Source organism: Drosophila miranda, chromosome 4, assembly GCF_003369915.1.
Source record: "Drosophila miranda strain MSH22 chromosome 4, D.miranda_PacBio2.1, whole genome shotgun sequence".
In the NCBI taxonomy this organism is placed as follows: Eukaryota; Metazoa; Arthropoda; class Insecta; order Diptera; family Drosophilidae; genus Drosophila; species Drosophila miranda.
In genome coordinates, this window is record NC_046677.1 from 15,153,800 (window position 1) to 15,171,600 (window position 17,801).

The 17,801-nt window shown below is 42.2% G+C and overlaps 6 protein-coding genes across 15 annotated transcripts; 4 read left to right on the forward strand and 2 right to left on the reverse strand.

Moving 5' to 3' along the window:
- The first annotated feature begins 57 nt into the window (after window positions 1-57).
- On the forward strand, window positions 58-1,278 carry LOC108162669 (ubiquinone biosynthesis O-methyltransferase). Its single transcript, XM_017297511.2, has 4 exons — window positions 58-166; window positions 231-410; window positions 470-1,002; window positions 1,072-1,278. The coding sequence occupies exons 1-4, from the start codon at window positions 138-140 to the stop codon at window positions 1,188-1,190; spliced, it is 861 nt and encodes a 286-aa protein (XP_017153000.2). The 5' UTR covers window positions 58-137; the 3' UTR covers window positions 1,191-1,278.
- LOC108162671 (M-phase phosphoprotein 6) lies at window positions 1,182-1,856 on the reverse strand. The gene has a single exon (XM_017297514.2). The coding sequence runs from the start codon at window positions 1,752-1,754 to the stop codon at window positions 1,275-1,277; it is 480 nt and encodes a 159-aa protein (XP_017153003.1). The 5' UTR covers window positions 1,755-1,856; the 3' UTR covers window positions 1,182-1,274.
- Window positions 1,857-1,905: 49 nt separating this feature from the next.
- On the forward strand, window positions 1,906-3,716 carry LOC108162670. Of its 2 annotated transcripts, XM_017297513.2 has the most exons (3): window positions 1,906-2,777; window positions 2,890-3,466; window positions 3,528-3,716. In XM_017297513.2, exons 2-3 carry the CDS (start codon window positions 2,894-2,896, stop codon window positions 3,684-3,686), a joined length of 732 nt encoding a protein of 243 aa, XP_017153002.1. In that variant the 5' UTR covers window positions 1,906-2,777; window positions 2,890-2,893; the 3' UTR covers window positions 3,687-3,716. The 2 variants fall into 2 exon arrangements, with proteins under 2 accessions (XP_017153002.1, XP_017153001.1); XM_017297512.2 differs by having other exon boundaries at window positions 1,907-3,466.
- A 380-nt stretch (window positions 3,717-4,096) lies between these two features.
- On the forward strand, window positions 4,097-5,917 carry LOC108162668 (transcription factor E2F2). The gene is made up of 5 exons (XM_017297510.2): window positions 4,097-4,608; window positions 4,668-4,777; window positions 4,838-5,096; window positions 5,169-5,508; window positions 5,578-5,917. The coding sequence occupies exons 1-5, from the start codon at window positions 4,297-4,299 to the stop codon at window positions 5,679-5,681; spliced, it is 1,125 nt and encodes a 374-aa protein (XP_017152999.2). The 5' UTR covers window positions 4,097-4,296; the 3' UTR covers window positions 5,682-5,917.
- Window positions 5,918-8,682: 2,765 nt separating this feature from the next.
- On the forward strand, window positions 8,683-15,282 carry LOC108163323 (nucleolar protein dao-5). Of its 9 annotated transcripts, none has more exons than XM_033392900.1 (18): window positions 8,684-8,938; window positions 8,998-9,117; window positions 9,177-9,335; window positions 9,394-9,507; window positions 9,550-9,660; window positions 9,721-9,882; window positions 9,941-10,054; window positions 10,097-10,207; window positions 10,268-10,429; window positions 10,488-10,601; window positions 10,640-10,750; window positions 10,811-10,972; window positions 11,032-11,124; window positions 11,184-11,327; window positions 12,119-12,187; window positions 12,246-12,380; window positions 12,452-12,694; window positions 12,752-15,282. In XM_033392900.1, exons 1-18 carry the CDS (start codon window positions 8,813-8,815, stop codon window positions 14,576-14,578), a joined length of 4,077 nt encoding a protein of 1,358 aa, XP_033248791.1. In that variant the 5' UTR covers window positions 8,684-8,812; the 3' UTR covers window positions 14,579-15,282. The 9 variants fall into 9 exon arrangements, with proteins under 9 accessions (XP_033248797.1, XP_033248796.1, XP_033248791.1 ...); XM_033392901.1 differs by having other exon boundaries at window positions 12,452-12,688; XM_033392904.1 differs by having other exon boundaries at window positions 10,658-10,750.
- LOC108163325 (probable ATP-dependent RNA helicase DDX47) lies at window positions 15,213-17,184 on the reverse strand. The gene is made up of 3 exons (XM_017298555.2): window positions 16,890-17,184; window positions 16,570-16,828; window positions 15,213-16,373 (listed from the first exon to the last, which is right to left on the reverse strand). Exons 1-3 carry the CDS (start codon window positions 17,109-17,111, stop codon window positions 15,298-15,300), a joined length of 1,557 nt encoding a protein of 518 aa, XP_017154044.1. The 5' UTR covers window positions 17,112-17,184; the 3' UTR covers window positions 15,213-15,297.
- Window positions 17,185-17,801: the final 617 nt, after the last annotated feature.

The window sequence follows — 17,801 nt, forward strand, 5'->3', positions numbered from 1 at the left end:
AAACCTCCTGAAATCACAATCAAGAAAGCTTCAAGTCATAAAGAGAATGAGAAGCGGAGAGAGAGAGACAGAGAGAGGAAAATGAGAGAACACAAAATCAGCTGTTCACTTTGTTTTTTTGTTCTTGAACCAAAATAATGCTGCGAAATTCTATTTTTCCAAATAGGTAAATATGTTTATTATACTATTAATGTTTCATTATATTTTACTATTCCATTTTTTAATCACAGCAAGTTGCGCCAGACGCTGGCCAATGTTTTGGCCAGATGCAACAGCAGCAGCAGCGGCGGTGGCGGTGCAACAATCGATGACGACACCAAACGTGAGGTGCAGCACCACGAGAATCATGCCGCAGATTGGTGGAACCAGAACGGGTCAATGGAAGCCTTGCATGCCCTAAATGAGATACGGTAAGTGGATGCAATTTCTTGAATTTTCTCCCGAGTTCAAAGTTCTAAATTCTGCACAGTGTTCCTTTCATACGCGATGGCATCGTTGCGCGCGGCAATGTGAAGCCTCATTACGTAAATACCACAAAGGTATTGAAGGGACAGCGGCTGCTGGAAGTCGGCTGTGGTGGGGGCCTGCTGACAGAGCAGCTTGCGCGCCTGGGTGCCCACGTTACCGGCATTGATTTGGCCGAGAAGCTCATTGCCGCCGCTCGAGATCATTTGACGGAGCTTAGCCCGGAGCTGTGCAGCAACGTGAAGTACAAAATGGAGCCGGTCGATCAGCATGCCAAATCAAACTGCGAGCGATATGATGCCGTCATAGTATCCGAGGTACTGGAGCACGTGGACGATAAAGTGGCGTTGCTGGAAGCGTGTGTGCGTAGCCTTAGACCAGGCGGTTCCATATTTATCACCACGTTGAACAAAACTCTACCTATGTGGGTGGCCGGAGTGGTCTTGAGCGAGTATGTACTGAATCTGGTGCCCAAGGGCACGCATCATTGGGAAAAGATGATTTCCCCACTGGATGTTCAGCGCATATTGGACACGAGTAAGTAGCAATAATTAGCTGCAAAGCAACACTTCCACGTGTTCATGTCCTGTCTTTAACGTCCCCTAGTGAACTGTCAGACCGTGCTGGTTAATGGCAGCACCTACGACTTCTGGCGCAACACTTGGCGCTGGATAAACACTACCCAAATGTGCTACGCTCTGCAGGCTGTGAAGGAATCGGATTGAAATCATAATATATTTTAGATAACTAAAATTAAGTATCTATGTAACAACTAAGAAGGTTAAAGCATGATTAAACTAAGGCTGCGCTCAATCGTCGTCTTCATCGCGAGGTCTCTTGAACTGTGGCTTTTGTTGCCTTTGGTTATTTCCTCCTTGCTTCCGCTTGAGGTTGTTCTTCGTGCTAAACTTCTTGGACATGTTACTGGCGACACTGGGCGCCTTGTTGGTGTAGTACGCCTTGGCCATTTCCTGGTCGGAGACCTCCTTGGGCTGTTCGGGTTTCACTTTACCGAGCTTTTGGGCCAACTCCTGTTCCATAAGCAGCTCAAGGTCCGGATTCATGCCGCGAAAACTGAGACGACCATCTATGAGGCCAGCGCAAATCGTATAGCTGGGCTCGATGATAAAGTTGGAATTGGAGTTCAACATTTTCTCGTTGATTTCGTTCGAGTACAGTGCCCGACTCTGCTCGTCGTCGTCTTCCTTGTCCACCTTCACTTTGGTGCGCTGCATGAATTTCATGTCCAGGACACCACGCGAGAGTCTCGGCTTAATTTTCGACGGCATTTTATCAATTTAAATGTTAAACCTAAATAGAATGTTTCGTGCACGTTGTTCCTTCCACGAATGTGAGAACAAAACAAACGGAGAGAACTCGTGCTAGTGTTGTGAAACGTCTGTCAGAAATGAGAAAACGTGGCGGGCCTGACATTCAAATTATTTTGAGAGTATTAAATTCAATCTTTGTTTTGGCTCTTACTTGAAATCAAAAATTATAATAATATAGCTATGTAATAACTATGCCTTTTCCCTCCAAGCGATACCCCCATAGACAACGGGACCCAAGCCAAAATATTGATCGCATGCAGTGTTTGGAAAATATATTTTCTCACAAAGGAAATCTTATCACCATGATACGCTTCTACGCCGGACACGAGTGTCTGTGGAACAAACTGCACGATGAATACTCTAACCTAAGCAAAAGACATCAACTTTGGACCTGGATAGCGAAACAGTTCGGCCCGAACGTGTCGGGATATGAAGTTGAATGTGTAATGAAGAATTTGCGTAGAGAAGCTTTGGACGAGTTTAGACGCATTCAAGCATGTAAAAAGAGGGGTGGTCTCTGTGGAAAGCCGTCCTTTGACCTTTTAGATGAATTCCTGTTTTTGTTGCCGCAGCAAGTGAAAGTTGAGAGCCCGGCTCCTGCAGAAGCTCCTGCATATAACATGCAACCCAGTCACCCAGTACTGCAACCTGCTTCCAGTGCATTTGAAGACTCTGAAAGCCTGCAATACTCTGACGAAGTCAGCAGTACCGATGTACACTCTGCCAATCCCGATGCTGATGCTATCACTACATTTCTAAGCTTTGGCTCTGGTGAAGACTTCGATGCCGATTTGGATGAATTCTGCCATGAACTAAGGCAAGAACTGGGTCAGCTCCCTGCAGAAGCTTGCTTGAAAGCACAAAATAAGATACTTTTTATCATGCACGAGTGCCGAGTAAAGCATAAACCTGCTCAAAAGAAACCCACTTGTATGTTGAAGAAATTCGTCCGTTGGAATTTGCCCTAGACTATAACACGTGGTGTGTACACTGTACAGGTTTGAAAAATTCCAGTTTCAAAATTAATTTTGTGGAAATATGTTGTCATGTCAAACTCCGGCTTCATTGGATTAATCAAAAAGAATTATCACAGCTTGATGAATATTTTCTCGACAAGTGGCTCCTCCTCCGATTCAGACGCCGGGTCGTCGCCTCGTCGTCTGAATGCATTCAATGTGACAATAAGTCGAAGAGCCAAATTCCATACATTGCTGTCGCAAAAGGATACGGTGACGAAGCTGATAAATCTATATCGTCAGAACGAATGCCTCTGGAATCCAAGCTGTCCCGATTACAAGAGTGCCGAGTACCAGGAGAAGGTGTGGAAGGATATTGCCTCCGCCATAGATACAAATATGCCGGTTGTTCCAGTCAAACGAAAAGTGCATGTTCTACGTGAGCAATGGGAAGAAGCCGGAAGGAAGGAGTTGCCGATGCCTAAGCTCTTTGATTACCCCGACTTTGGTTTCCTCACCCACGCGGTGGCGGAGACAGCAGCGGCTGCAGTTGAACACCCAACAAACATCCAGGTGGTCGAATTAGATCGCATAGATTCTGGTAGTGAGACTATGCAAGCAGATCATACGGACTTTGCAGAATCATCAGTGGCCCTACTTCCATCAGAATATATAATATCCAATAAGGGCCAGCATATTGCCAATCTTTGCGAGGTTATAGTTATTATTTTAAACTCTATTTTGACTTCACTAGCGACTGCCATTTTCCCCACAGGTAATTCGAATAGATTTGGAGCAAATCCATGATGAATTTTTTTTTGAAGCAAAGTGGAAAATCCTTGATGTACTACGCGATGCGCAGCTAAAACATCTGCAACGGCTGCAGGAGGGTCAAAAAACCAAATTAGATGATGCAGATTCAACAACTATATAGAAACAAATACACACATATAAGAAAATGTAATATTTTTTCGTGTTTTAATTCGAGCTTAGAGTTGGAAAATACGACATGTACCTGTACAGACTGTACACACATGTACAAAATACGAATAAATCGAAATGGAAGACCGTGCCGCCAACTTTGAGGAACTGCAGCGAAGGCCTGCGGAATCTTGGAACCTTGGTCAACTGCTAAGCAGCACTCGCTTGTCTTCGATCGACACAAAGCGCGAGAACGATCTACTAGTACGTTTTCAGATTTTGTTTCTATTGTAAAAGTAAATTAAATTTATTCTAAAATGTACGACAAAAAGCAACATCATGTATTTCGGTATTTACGGTATATTTTGAAAATGAGACCGTATATTTCGGTATATTTCTGCAATGCGTGTCATTTTGCAGCACTATGCAAAAGTCAGAATAGAGTAGAATGAAAAAAGTGACATAAATGGCGGAAAATTTTGCTCAAGCGCCAACATTTGTATTTAATTGAGATTTTTCGTAATAGGCAATCATTGTTTGTTGTTTAAACGCGTGTCAAATCCAGTGCAACCACTTTTATAGTTACCAAATACGGAACAAAGACTTCCATTAGAAAGCGTGCCATGTACAAGCGTAAATCTTCAAGTATTGTATTAAGGGACAGCGCGGGCCCGGGCTCTGCCCTCAAAATGAAGAACAACAGCGCCAAAGGTGCTGCTAGCAATGTGGACACGGATGAGGCGATGACGATAAAGGCATATGAGAATGAGACCGTTCAAATGGACATGTCTCAGGACCAGCAGGAGCAACAGCCGCTAAAATCGCCCTCTCAATCCCATCCAGTTCAGCAGCGCTCTGTGGGCTCGCTCGTCTTATTAACTCAAAAATTTGTGCAGCTCATGAAGTCTAATGGTGGGTCCATTGATCTGAAAGAGGTGTGTCTTCAGCTATTTCTAGTCGATCCATTTTTTTTATCGCTTTTGCTTTGCTCTAGGCCACGAAAATCTTAGATGTGCAGAAACGTCGTATTTACGATATAACTAATGTGTTAGAGGGCATTGGCCTGATCGATAAAGGCAGACACTGTTCCCTAGTGCGCTGGCGGTAAGTGTTCTCCTCGTTGGTGGCTTCCATTTGTCCTATTTTGTATTTGGTTCGCAACAGCGGAGGAGGGTTCAACAATGCCAAGGACCAAGAGGAGTACGATGTCGCTCGTGAGGGTGCCAATAATCTGAAGAAGGAGGAAGAAGACCTGGACAAGCAGCTAGAGTATGCGCAACGGAATTTGCGATATGTAATGCAAGATCCAACAAATCTCTCATATGCCTATCTAACGCGGGACGATCTCCTGCAAATTTATGCTGATGACTCCGTCTTCACCATACCCAATTATGACGAAGAGGTGGAGATCCAGCGCAGTAATGTAAGCCACTTTTCAGAACGTAGTTAATCAAAGTCGAAATGCTAGATTCATCCACTTCCGAAAAAAAAACAGAAGGAACTCCGCGTTTCCCTGGATAATGGCAGCACCATTGATATACGGCTGGTCACAAACCAGGGAAAGAGCACAACAAATCCAAACGATGCTGACGGTTTCTTTGACTATCGCCGCTTGGACACCCCATCTCCATCGACCTCGTCCCGATCCAGCGAAGATGGCACCGGTCCCACGAGCACTGGAAACGTAATCACTGACGAGCATACGTACTCATGTAATCCCGATCTAAAGGAGGAGATGAAGCTGCTGGAAAACGAACTCACTGCGAAAATAATCTTTCAAAATTACATGACTGGCCACTCGCTGCGAAGGTTCTATCCCGATGATCCCAATTTAGGTTGGTTGTTCATTTCTCTTCGGCTGCTCCGAGACCGAATAATATGTTCTTTTTTCTCTTTTCTAACAGAAAATCCCCCACTGGTCCAACTGAACCCGCCACATGATGACTTCAACTTTGTCTTGAAAAGTGACGAAGGCATCTGTGAACTCTTTGACGTACAATGCTCTTAGCTGCTGGACGGACGGGACTTACAACGACTTTGTAACGATTGTAATGGGCCGAGTGCGTTGTGCAAATATTTATGATTAGTACAATTTGACCTTTTGATTTCTTTTATAGAAGTAGAAATTTTAACTAGCTTAATTCCATGTATTTTTGGCAGACTAACAACAAACCAATAAATTTGTAGGCACACGCATACATTCATTCTTGAAAAGAATGTGTGGTGGTTTATACATACCTCTTATATTTATGTACATAATACTATTCATTCATCATTTATTAAAGATTCTCTCGATATTTTGTGTACTGTTCTCGCCCTGGGTGCAATGCATTTTGCAATGCCTGCAGCAAACAGCATATTTGTTTTAAAGGCAGCGGCAGACACGAGGCACTTTTTTTGTCAATTTATTCAATTTTCAGCGCAATTTCCCACGCCTACAACACTGTTTTGGGCGTAGATTTTATGAGTTTTAATTTTAAAATCCGCGGACTTACCGATGAAATAGAGACCGACTCGCAGAAATATACGGAAAATGCGTCACATATTTCCAAGTATACCGTAAATATACTGACGAATTATTTGTATTCAAGTTCCATCATATTCCTCGTTTTTGATATTCGGTTTAATATTACTGGCTAGCTAAGACCCTAAGCTCTCTACTCATAATTTTGCCCGATTGATAAATCAATTTCCTAAAGGGCTGTCTAAATTTAACCCATTTTTACTGGATTTTTTATAACATAGGTTAGGTTAGGTTAGGTAGAGACGGCCGCCAAGCTCGCTCGGAGCCCAGCACACTTAGGCCGGTTTCGGCCCGTTGTGATACCGCTTGGGATCATTCCCTCCCTGCAGATGAGACTTCATGTCAACAGTTGTCCCATCCAGATGCCCTTATAAAGTTGACGATCTTTCTGGGACATAGCGTGGACATCTCCGAGATGTCGTTCAGAAAGGCAGAGCCCAAGTGATGCAGCCTCCTTCTGCTGAGACCTGGACAGGAACAGAACAGGTGTTCCACTGTTTCTTCCTCGTCCTCGTCTCTGCAGCTGCGGCAGAAATCATTGTATGGGGCACCCAGCTTTATAACATAAGGCTTAAGTAAAAATGGTGCACAATAATTTCCACTAAATTAATGTCTTTACACTTTTGGAAAAAACTATGAAAAGTATAAAATTTGCAGGGTGTGTGAGCTAGAGCAAGGTACCATAAACCGCCCCAGACTTGCTGTATCTTGTTTTAAACAACCAACATATTGTTCAAAATAGTGAAAGATCTAGCGCTAAAGTAATTTTGAAACATGGCAACTACACAGGGATGATATTCGCACAGAGGCACCTGACGGTCAAGAAAAGTATCATCAGCTAAATTATCCGATACTTCTTAGGTGTACCACTAACCATACAGTATATACTGTAAATACCAGGAATATACCAAATAACAGGAATTCGTCGTAATAACCGGTTGATAACAATGATTCCCGGCAACACTAATTTTCATACCCTAGGGAAAAGGATATGATAGACTTCGAAAATGTTTGTCATCCCAGGCTCCGTGGGTTACAAGATACTTATCATATGAATGAATATGTCTAAAACATATCAATTTGGGAAAATTTCTTTATTAATTACGTTTTAAAAACAGTTTGGAAAACAGGATCTTCATATGCTATAAACGAAATAGGGTGTACAAATGTCTATACACGCATAATGTCTTCCAATATAAGCAACACTGTGACTGCTTTTTTTTGTTGAACTATTTTATTTAAGCCTTGTTTTAGCCAAAATAGAATAAAAGCAATGACTAAAAACTAGCCAATCTTGTAGAAAATGTGTTCATCAATGGCTTAAAATTATGTGGGCAGAACTAAGTGTTTTAGTTACCCAGAAAAATTCAACGGAATCTCTAAATTGAGCAATATGAACGACTATCCTCTTTCGTTTTTTTTTTGCTTTGACCTATTTCGCTAAAACCACTTTTTGTTTGACCTATTCGCTAAAACCTTTTTTTTAAGACAATATCTAAGAAAAGCAAGTATTTCAAATACGCCAGTCAAGTAGAAAATAGATTCATTAATTAGATACAATTATGTAGGCAGGGCTGAGAGATCATTATCGCGGAGAACCACGGCATCTATTGCGGTGAACCAAGGGCATTATAATAATAATAATATAATAATAATAATATAATAATAATATTATATAATAATATGATATATAGTATAATAATATACATAAGTCGAGGAAAATAAAACTTTAATTGGTCAGTATATTTACGGTATATTTATAAAATGAGACGGTATATTTCTGTATTTCTGATCATCGACAGTATATTTGCCAGGAAAAATCAGTGATGTAAGTTTGAATGAAAACATCGATGTCGATGTCCATCGATGTTGTCAAAATCAAACATCGATGTTGGATTGAAACATCGGATTGGTTCTTCGATGCATCGATGTATGACCGATTCAAAACTTTCCCATTTGATTATAAAACGAATATTCAACAAAGGAAAAATTAAACTTGAGCTTTCATAGCAGTCTTTTACATATAATAGGACTAAACAAAAAATATTTAACATAAAAGAAATGATTATGCTTTCATAGCAGTCTTTTACATATCATTGTAGATCAAAGATAACTAATATTTCAAATAAGTATTTTTTGTCAATGCTTTGCAAAAACCAAAATGCGACTTAGTCGCGCAGGTGAAAGTCTATTACGTTTTCGAATTAATATGCTAGCAGCCGCTGGGTACACCCGTTCAGAGGGTACGGAAGATGCCATTAACGTCAAAAATTGCATTGCAATTTTGTATAAATTAGGATAGGTACTTTTCATACCATCCCAAAAATACGAAGGATTGCTTTTAAATGAGGCAGGCATTGCTGTGTTTGCTGCTTACAGACGACAAGTGCGCAATGATTTGAAATTAAACGATCGATGTTTTGCAAAACATCGATGCAAAAACATCGGCAAAAAAACATCGAGGCTCGATGCATCGATGTGTTTTTACATCACTAGAGAGAATGGCTTCTTGAACATAACGGCACTTGATTGGTGATAAAAAAAAAAAATTAGGTTTAATTTTCACGTGCGTTTAAAACATAACAAAACTGAATGTAATAAGATCTGTAACAAAAATGAGAAAAGAGCAGAAGTTGAGACTATGGCGGCAGATGACGAAGCAACATGGCGCAGACAGATTATCGAAGCACGAATGGAAGAACTTGCGCGCAGACTTCCTAAGGAGTTGGAACACAACAACAGTTAAGTGAAGGTAAATACTATTTATTGAATTGCTATTAATAAATATATCTCTTTTCAGTTCGATAAGTTTTCTAAAGATCAATTGGCCGAAGCTGCTTTGCGCGAAGAACTGCAAGAGACGACAGTAGCACCTGACGGATCTATGCCGGTTACTCGGGCGTACTCTGGCCTTGAAAAAGCAAGAAACATAACAAATGCTGATTGACTAAATAATAACATATTACTTACATCGTTCAGGGGCTTGCATCGCGTCTATCAACGCGTAGACGAAGCACTAAACTTGAGACCAACCCGATAGCAACTTCTGAAGGATCTATTCCGCCTGCTCAGGAGAACACTGGCTCATCACAGCGTAAGCCCAGTTCGCTTCCTTTGGTCCTCCTTGGGCTTGAAAAGGTGAGAAAAAATATATATACCGATTGAATTATGTTAACATATAATTTGTATCGTATAGGACCAAACGCAATCATCAAAGCCAAGCCGCAGCGCGGTGAAAGCTCGGGAAAAACCGGTAGCAACTCCTGAAAAATTTATTGCGCTTCCTCGAGAGCCCACTAGCCTTGAAAATGTACGAAAACTGATAACAGAAATCCAAATAGCTATTAATTAGGTAATTTATATCGTACAGGGTGACCAATCGCGATTATTGAATCGTGGACCCAATTCCAGAGGTACATTAAAACTGGCACCGACTACTGACGGACACATTGAGCTTAAACAAGTAAGAAACATGATAAATACTGATTGAATAGCTATTAACGTATCATTTATATCGTGCAAGGGGGACCAAAAGCGATCATCAAAGGCTAGCCAAAGCAGAGTTAAAACTGACGTTAAATTGTCAGCGATCTCTGACGGCTCTGTTCCGCCTACTCAGGAGAACACTGACTCATCACAGCGTAAGCCCAGTTCGCTTCCTTTGGTCCTCCTTGGGCTTGAAAAGGTGAGAAAAAATATATATACCGATTGAATTATGTTAACATATAATTTGTATCGTATAGGACCAAACGCAATCATCAAAGCCAAGCCGCAGCGCGGTGAAAGCTCGGGAAAAACCGGTAGCAACTCCTGAAAAATTTATTGCGCTTCCTCGAGAGCCCACTAGCCTTGAAAATGTAAGAAAACTGATAACAGAAATCCAAATAGCTATTAATTAGGTAATTTATATCGTACAGGGTGACCAATCGCGATTATTGAATCGTGGACCCAATTCCAGAGGTACATTAAAACTGGCACCGACTACTGACGGACACATTGAGCTTAAACAAGTAAGAAACATGATAAATACTGATTGAATAGCTATTAACGTATCATTTATATCGTGCAAGGGGGACCAAAAGCGATCATCAAAGGCTAGCCAAAGCAGAGTTAAAACTGACGTTAAATTGTCAGCGATCTCTGACGGCTCTGTTCCGCCTACTCAGGAGAACACTGACTCATCACAGCGTAAGCCCAGTTCGCTTCCTTTGGTCCTCCTTGGGCTTGAAAAGGTGAGAAAAAATATATATACCGATTGAATTATGTTAACATATAATTTGTATCGTATAGGACCAAACGCAATCATCAAAGCCAAGCCGCAGCGCGGTGAAAGCTCGGGAAAAACCGGTAGCAACTCCTGACAAATTTATTGCGCTTCCTCGAGAGCCCACTAGCCTTGAAAATGTAAGAAAACTGATAACAGAAATCCAAATAGCTATTAGGTAATTTATATCGTACAGGGTGACCAATCGCGATTATTGAATCGTGGACCCAATTCCAGAGGTACATTAAAACTGGCACCGACTACTGACGGACACATTGAGCTTAAACAAGTAAGAAACATGATAAATACTGATTGAATAGCTATTAACGTATCATTTATATCGTGCAAGGGGGACCAAAAGCGATCATCAAAGGCTAGCCAAAGCAGAGTTAAAACTGACGTTAAATTGTCAGCGATCTCTGACGGCTCTGTTCCGCCTACTCAGGAAAACACTGGCTCATCAAAGCGTAAACCCATGTCGCTTCTTCTGGACCACTCCGAGCCTGAAAGCGTAAGAAACATTATTGATACTGAGTGAATAGGTATTAATACAGAATTTATGTCGTACAGACGGACCAATCGCAATTGTTGAATTGTAGACCCAGTTCCAGACCTAGACCAAAACTGGCACCGACTCCTGACGGACACATTGAGCTGGAAAAAGTAAAAAACATGATAAGTACTGATTGAATAGCTACTAAGATATCATTTATATCGTGCAGAGAGACAAAAAGCGAGCACCCAAGCCTACACAAAACCCATTCATGAGGGAGGTAAAATCGGCAGCGATTTTTTACAGCTCTATTCCGCCTGCTCAGGAGCACACCGGCTCTTCACTTCGTCTAGACCGTGCTGGCACTGAAAAGGTAAGAAACAAAATCAATAATGATTTGATTGGTATCAAAATATAATTTATATTCTTCTGGGGAACAAATCGCAATGTAACAATGTAAGAAACATAATAGATATAGATAATATATTGAACAGGTATTAGGTAACATTGAGGTGGGACTTAGGCCGTGTTCGTTCCATTGTGGTCCCGCTGTGGTAACTGAAAATCCTTGGAGACAGTTAAGTGATTATTTGTTAGCTGCTACTCCCACTTGGAAGCTTCTGCAGTGATCCGGGAACCTGAGAGAATGCCTAAAATTCAGCTAATCACAGTAGATGGAGAGGATGTAAAGGGGCCCGTCGGGGGCCATTCGTCTCTGTGAGGGATGCTTATATTGAAGCAGGTATTCGTGTACTTCCTTGAAACGCAGTAGTTGTTCATTAGAATAGATGAGTGATAGATGTCCATTGATCTGAGTATCTTGAACGTATTGCAGACATTTCTTTCCCCTTTCCTGATACGTCAAGGCTTTGTAGGCATAAAATGGCATTTTTGTGGTGATGCAGAGAGCTCCACTGATGCTGATGCTCGACTGTTCGCTTAATTTTGTTTAGCGTTTTAGTGATCCTCTTGATAAAAACGGCCAACATCACCACTACTGTGATTCCATTAAGTTAAATTGGAATTTTCTAGGAATTGAAAAATTATTTTGAAATTTTTGTTAATGGGATTAGCAATATAGTGCATGGGATCAATATTAATAATGAAGCAGGTACATATGATGTGGTGTAGCTGGGCGCAGTTGTAATTATAATTTATATTTAGGGAGAAAAATCGCAGTCACCAAAGCATATAACGAGTTTACTTCCTCTGGATTTACTTGGGACTGAAAAGGTAAAAAACATAATCAATAATGATTGAACAGGTATTCAATAACATATGTATCGATCAGGGGGATCAATCGGGATCATCAAAGCATACCTGCACCTCTGTTAAACCACGGACAAAATCGGCGGCGACTCCTGACAGAGATATTCCGCCATCGACTCTTAAAGGATCTATTCCGTCCAGCCCTGTACTTGAAGAGGTATGAACCTCAACTTATTCTGATTTAGTAGCTCCATAGGTACATATTCTAGTATACTTTTTATCGTTCAGGCGGACTTTTCGTGTTCATTGAAGCTTACAAAGTCTGGTAAACAGCGCGATCGCATCGTAGAATTGTCTGAATTGCGGAAGCACATAACCAAAACAAATGGGACTGAAACTGAGGGAAAAAATAATGAAACTATAGAAAACAATAGCCCCTTAAAGTCTCCAGTTAAGCGTAAACCAGCAGACACCATACCAATCCCACTGCAGCCAATCAAGAGAAGGAGACAAACACATGTTCCAGTAAAAGTTGTACGCTGTATTTTGGAATATATACATCCTAATAGATTTTTTTTGTTGCCACAGATTAGCCACCATTTGGAGAGCGTTCCTTTCATGCCTATGATTGAAATGGTTCCTGCTCCTACCGATTTAAGCACTGACATATTGGAGGAATCTGCAGAGATAGGGATAGCTATGCGACAGATCCAAGAGCTTATGGATTTAGAAAAGGAAGCAGAAATAGTGGACGATGCTCCGGACGATGCTCCGTTCGTCGAGAGTCCCATAATGGCGTGCTGGACTGACAAAAAGATCGATTTAAGCCACGAGAACAATGTAGAGGACAATGTAGAGGACAATGTAGAGGACAATGTAGAGGACACTGAGATAATGACTCTTTTCGAATTGGGTGATGAAGGCGATCGTACACCGGAAATAGATCGTTGCCTGAAAATCTTTACCACTAAAACGCCAAGTGAAATTGACGATCAACTGGCCGTCACAACGGAGTTCTTCGAACGGTTGCCAAATTCGTCCACAGTCGATTTAGAAAAGGCAGACCTCATGGAGGAGGAGGAGGTCCTTGACTATGAAGAGGATGAAGACGTGGACGATGATGTCTTGTCGGTTACGGCCACATCTTGGGATGACATGGATGAGGAGGAAAAACAACCAGAGCCCTCAAAAGCTTCATTGAGAAATTTTCGTATACCTCGACTTACCAAAGAAATACTCCAGTCGCAGCCGCAAATAATGTGCTCGCTGTACAATAATGAGGTACTCAACAAAAAGGAACAAGAGGAGCCACAGAGGCGGACATCAAAGCAACGGAAATCATCAGGGTCTGCTACATCTACAGCATCTGCTTCACCATTCGTGCTCGCCCAACATGTAGTGCCTCCTCCAGCATTGGCGTCTGCTCTACCATTGGAGGCTACCCCAATAATCGAACCGCTGTACGACCAGAGGCAGAACATATTCGGCCATAACGCGAATCCAGTGGCTCCAGCTATAACTTTAACGCCGCCTCCAGCTGCAGTATGCACTCCAATAATAAGTCCCCGACAGGATAACCGAACATTGACGATGCAGCAGGCTGCAACAGTAACGCCATCGCTTGGCAATCCACGTACCCAGGCAATTGCTGCTCGGCATGTGATCGAACCCGTACCGAAATTTGATGCGCCTTATCCTTCAACTGCTGCGACTAAGCAAACTATTAGTACGGACAGGACCAAGTGGTTTAGTGCTGAGTATTGGATGTTGAATTTGTTTGGAGTCAATTGCTTGGCAAATCTAGACGATGTGAAGTGCGCCCAAAGCTGTAATCATACATTTACCGGCATCGGAGAGTTTAGCCAGAAACTGATGAGACTGGATGTGGATAGCCTGTTATTCACATATCACCGAATGCTAATGCGTAGTCAACGTCTCTTCCTGACATTCGCTTCGGCTTATGTTGATATATTTGAAGCTAAAAATCTGCAGAACGACTTGCTGCACTTGCTGATGGATTGTCGATTGTACAAGTCACTTTGTGCTTCCATTATTAATAAAGCCTTTACTGCCTTGAAAAACATGGGCTTGGAAACGCAGGCCACACGTTGCATTATGGAATACCTATGGATGCCTTGTAAATCGCGCAAATTCGCGGAAATGACGTTTACAATATTAAAAGTTCTTGGATCCTCTAATTGGTACAACTATACTGATAAAATGGTAGAACTATGCCAGATATATGAGTTCAGTTTACCAACTGAGGTTTTATTAACCATTCTCTCGTCGGCCAACGAGAGACACGAATTGAAAAGCGAGGCCGTAAAGTTCTTTTTGGTCATGGGTGTGGCCCCTGAGGAACGGAAAGAAGAGCTGACGGCAGCTCTCAAGCTATTTGCGGCAATAGATCATTAGTTCTTATGCGGTTGAACAGCAGAATCCAACCCAAATGAAGATGTATTTAGGTTCGGAATTATAACATCCCATCGGACTTGGTATCATTACGACGGTAATGATATTAAAACTCAAATTTAAAAATTTACAAACATGTTTGTATTACAAACACTATGATAATTAAATAAAACAGGACATAAAAAAATAAGTGTGTACTTACAATATTTCCTGCTTTCAGTTGATCACTTTTTTCTGCCGACAGTTCCTACCTATTACCTATGGATCCCCAGTAAAGCGCATGACTATAATGACTATAACAATGTTTCGAGTTGTAACTGGTACGATTATACTGATAGGATGGCAGAATTTTGCCAGACACACTGGTTCTCTTTACCAACTGAGATATGGAGAACCATTCTTTCGTCGCTCATGCGAATCGACCCTGGGGCGAAAATCCGAGAGCTGAAGGCAGCGCTTATCAAGCTTGGATTCAATGAAGCCCTTAATAAAAGCCTCACTTCATACGGCGAAATACTCTTGAGCCCTTCTTACGCTCCCTGAGAGCTAAATGCAACTGAAGACATCGGTGTTCAAAATGTAGGAATTACATCTTGGCCACCGCCAAACAATAGATACAGAAAATAAAAAGATTGTCTTGCGTACAAATAGATTTTCTTGTATTCCGAATTGTATGACAATTAAATAAAACGGGGCTTAAATATGTATAAATTACTGTATTATTATCTTTTCTGCTTTCCCTTGTTCCAGTTTTTCTTGGCAAAGGGTTTCTTGCCCTTACCCCCACCCCCATTGGCCATGGGCTTCATACGCTTTCGCGCGCCCGCAAAGTGCTCTGAATCATCGTGATTGTCCCCCCCACGCTTGTGACCCCTGCCGCCCTTGGTGTCCTCAAGATCTTTCAGCTCTAGCTTGGCCGTACGCTGCGCCTCAGCCACACGCTCCTGCAGGGCCATCACCTCGTCCTCCTCACACTTGTAGAGCGGCAGCTGTTTGCCCAGCAGATGCTCGATTCGCTGATACAGCTCGATATCATATTGGCTGACAATGGTGATGGCCTTGCCCGAGCGGCCCGCTCGAGCTGTACGCCCCACCCGATGAATGTAGTCCTTGCTGTGGGTGGGTATGTCAAAGTTCACGACCACATCGACATGCGGAATGTCCAGGCCACGTGAAGCCACGTCTGTGGAGATTAGAATGGAGCGATTCTTGGCCTTGAATTTGTTGAGCGCCGCCAGACGCTTGTTCTGCGACATTTGCCCATGCAGGGGAATTGCGGCCAGTCCCAGGGCTCGCAGCATTAGGGCGGTCTTCACAGTGTTGTTGCAGGTGCTACAGAAAATCATGAAGCTATTGCCGGCTAGCTCGTTGAGTATGTGAACCAGATATACATCCTTGTACTTGACGGGTATGAAAAGGTACGATTGCTGCAGCTGCTCCACGGTCTGATACTTGTTGGAGACCTCCACTTTGACGGGATCCTTCAATGAAGCCCTCTGCAGCTTCTTAACTTTCTTGGTCATTGTGGCACTGAACAGGAATGTGCGACGTTCACGTGGCAATACCTTTAGTATTTTGTCGAGCTCCACCTCAAAATCCATGTTAAGTATTCGATCTGCCTCGTCCATGACCAAATATTTGATGGCCTTCAAATTGAAGCCCTTCATGTTCTCCAAGTGGTCTACCAGACGGCCCGGTGTGGCGATGATTATATGCGGTTTCTTGGCTAGCTGCAGGCCCTGTGCAACCATGTCCATGCCACCCACAACCACACAGCATTTAATGCCAATTCCGCTGCCTGTAAGAAACAAAAACTTGCATGAGATATGAGTTCAAAGAGAATTAGTTCAGTGCCTGTAGCCGGTTTGCTCAGAGGTAGTGACGAATAAATAAAATAATAATTTCATGGCTTCGTTGAACAACAAAATCAAAACTGGTTTAACATCATTGTGCAAAAGGAAAGATTTATAGTCTAGGACTAGCTGACCACTTACCAAGCGCCTCGAACTGTTCGCCTATTTGGAATGCCAATTCACGTGTGGGCGTTAGCACCAGCGCGAAATACCGTTGCGGGTTCTCCAGTAGCGCATGCAAAATGGGCAGAGCAAAGGCTCCCGTCTTGCCAGAGCCCGTTTCGGCCAGGCCGATCACATCCTTGCCTTGAAGTGCCACTGGTATCGCCTCTCTTTGGATTTTGGATGGTGCCTTCCATTTCAGCTCATCACATGCCTGGCACAGCGTGTCGTTCAGACCCTGTGGACCGATCAATCGTTAAATACAACCAATTCAAGGCGCGGGGTTTACGGTAACATACAAGGTCCTTCCATGTCAACTTCTGATCCTCAGTTGGTGCAGCACTGTCCGACTCGGAGCCACTTGCTGCGAGCTCGTCCTCGTCCCCGCTATCCACTTCGTTGACATCATTTTCGTTGTCCGACTCCTCATTCTGGTCTTCCCCCTGTTCCTCCTCTCCACTAAGCTCTTCCTCGTCACTGGTCTGCAACTGCGCTTGCTCGTCTTCTGAAGTTTCCGACATTTTGTTAAAAAATTTTCATGGTGCAGATATACCAGTCCACGCACGTGGTCGCCGTCTCGTATATCGATAAGAAATCGAACTTAGCCCACTTAACACCCTCTACTTAAACAGTTTAACCACTTGAGGTAAATGGCGGAAAATATTACTGATTGTAAATTCTTCTTGTAGATTCGTGCCATCTTTCCTCTGAACTTAAAAAAGAAACCACGAGATCTTTCAGCTGAACTGCGCTAAAATTATTCAATTTTCATTTTCGGTGGAATATTAAAATACCCCCTTGGTTTACAATGGGTTAATAGTTCTCGGTCAAGGATTGGAAACCATATTCCTCGATTTTGATATTCCGTGGAATATTACTAGCTAGCTAGAACATTTAGCCATGCCCACATTGTTTTATCCAATTAATGAGTCAATTTTCCACTCGACTGGCTTAATTTAAATACCTGCTTTTATTGGATTTTACATAAGCAAGGTTTTAATGAAAAAGGTAAAAAAAAAAATTCGTAAGAGAGTAATCGTTGCTCAATTTTGGTATTTCGCTGAATAATGCTGGCTAACTAAAACCCTTAGCCATGATTACATAGTTTTATCCCATTGATGAATACATTTTCTACAAGATTACCTACTTTTAAGTACTGCCATTAATTGTATTTTAACTAAAACAAGTCTTAAACAAAAAAGTTTAAGTTG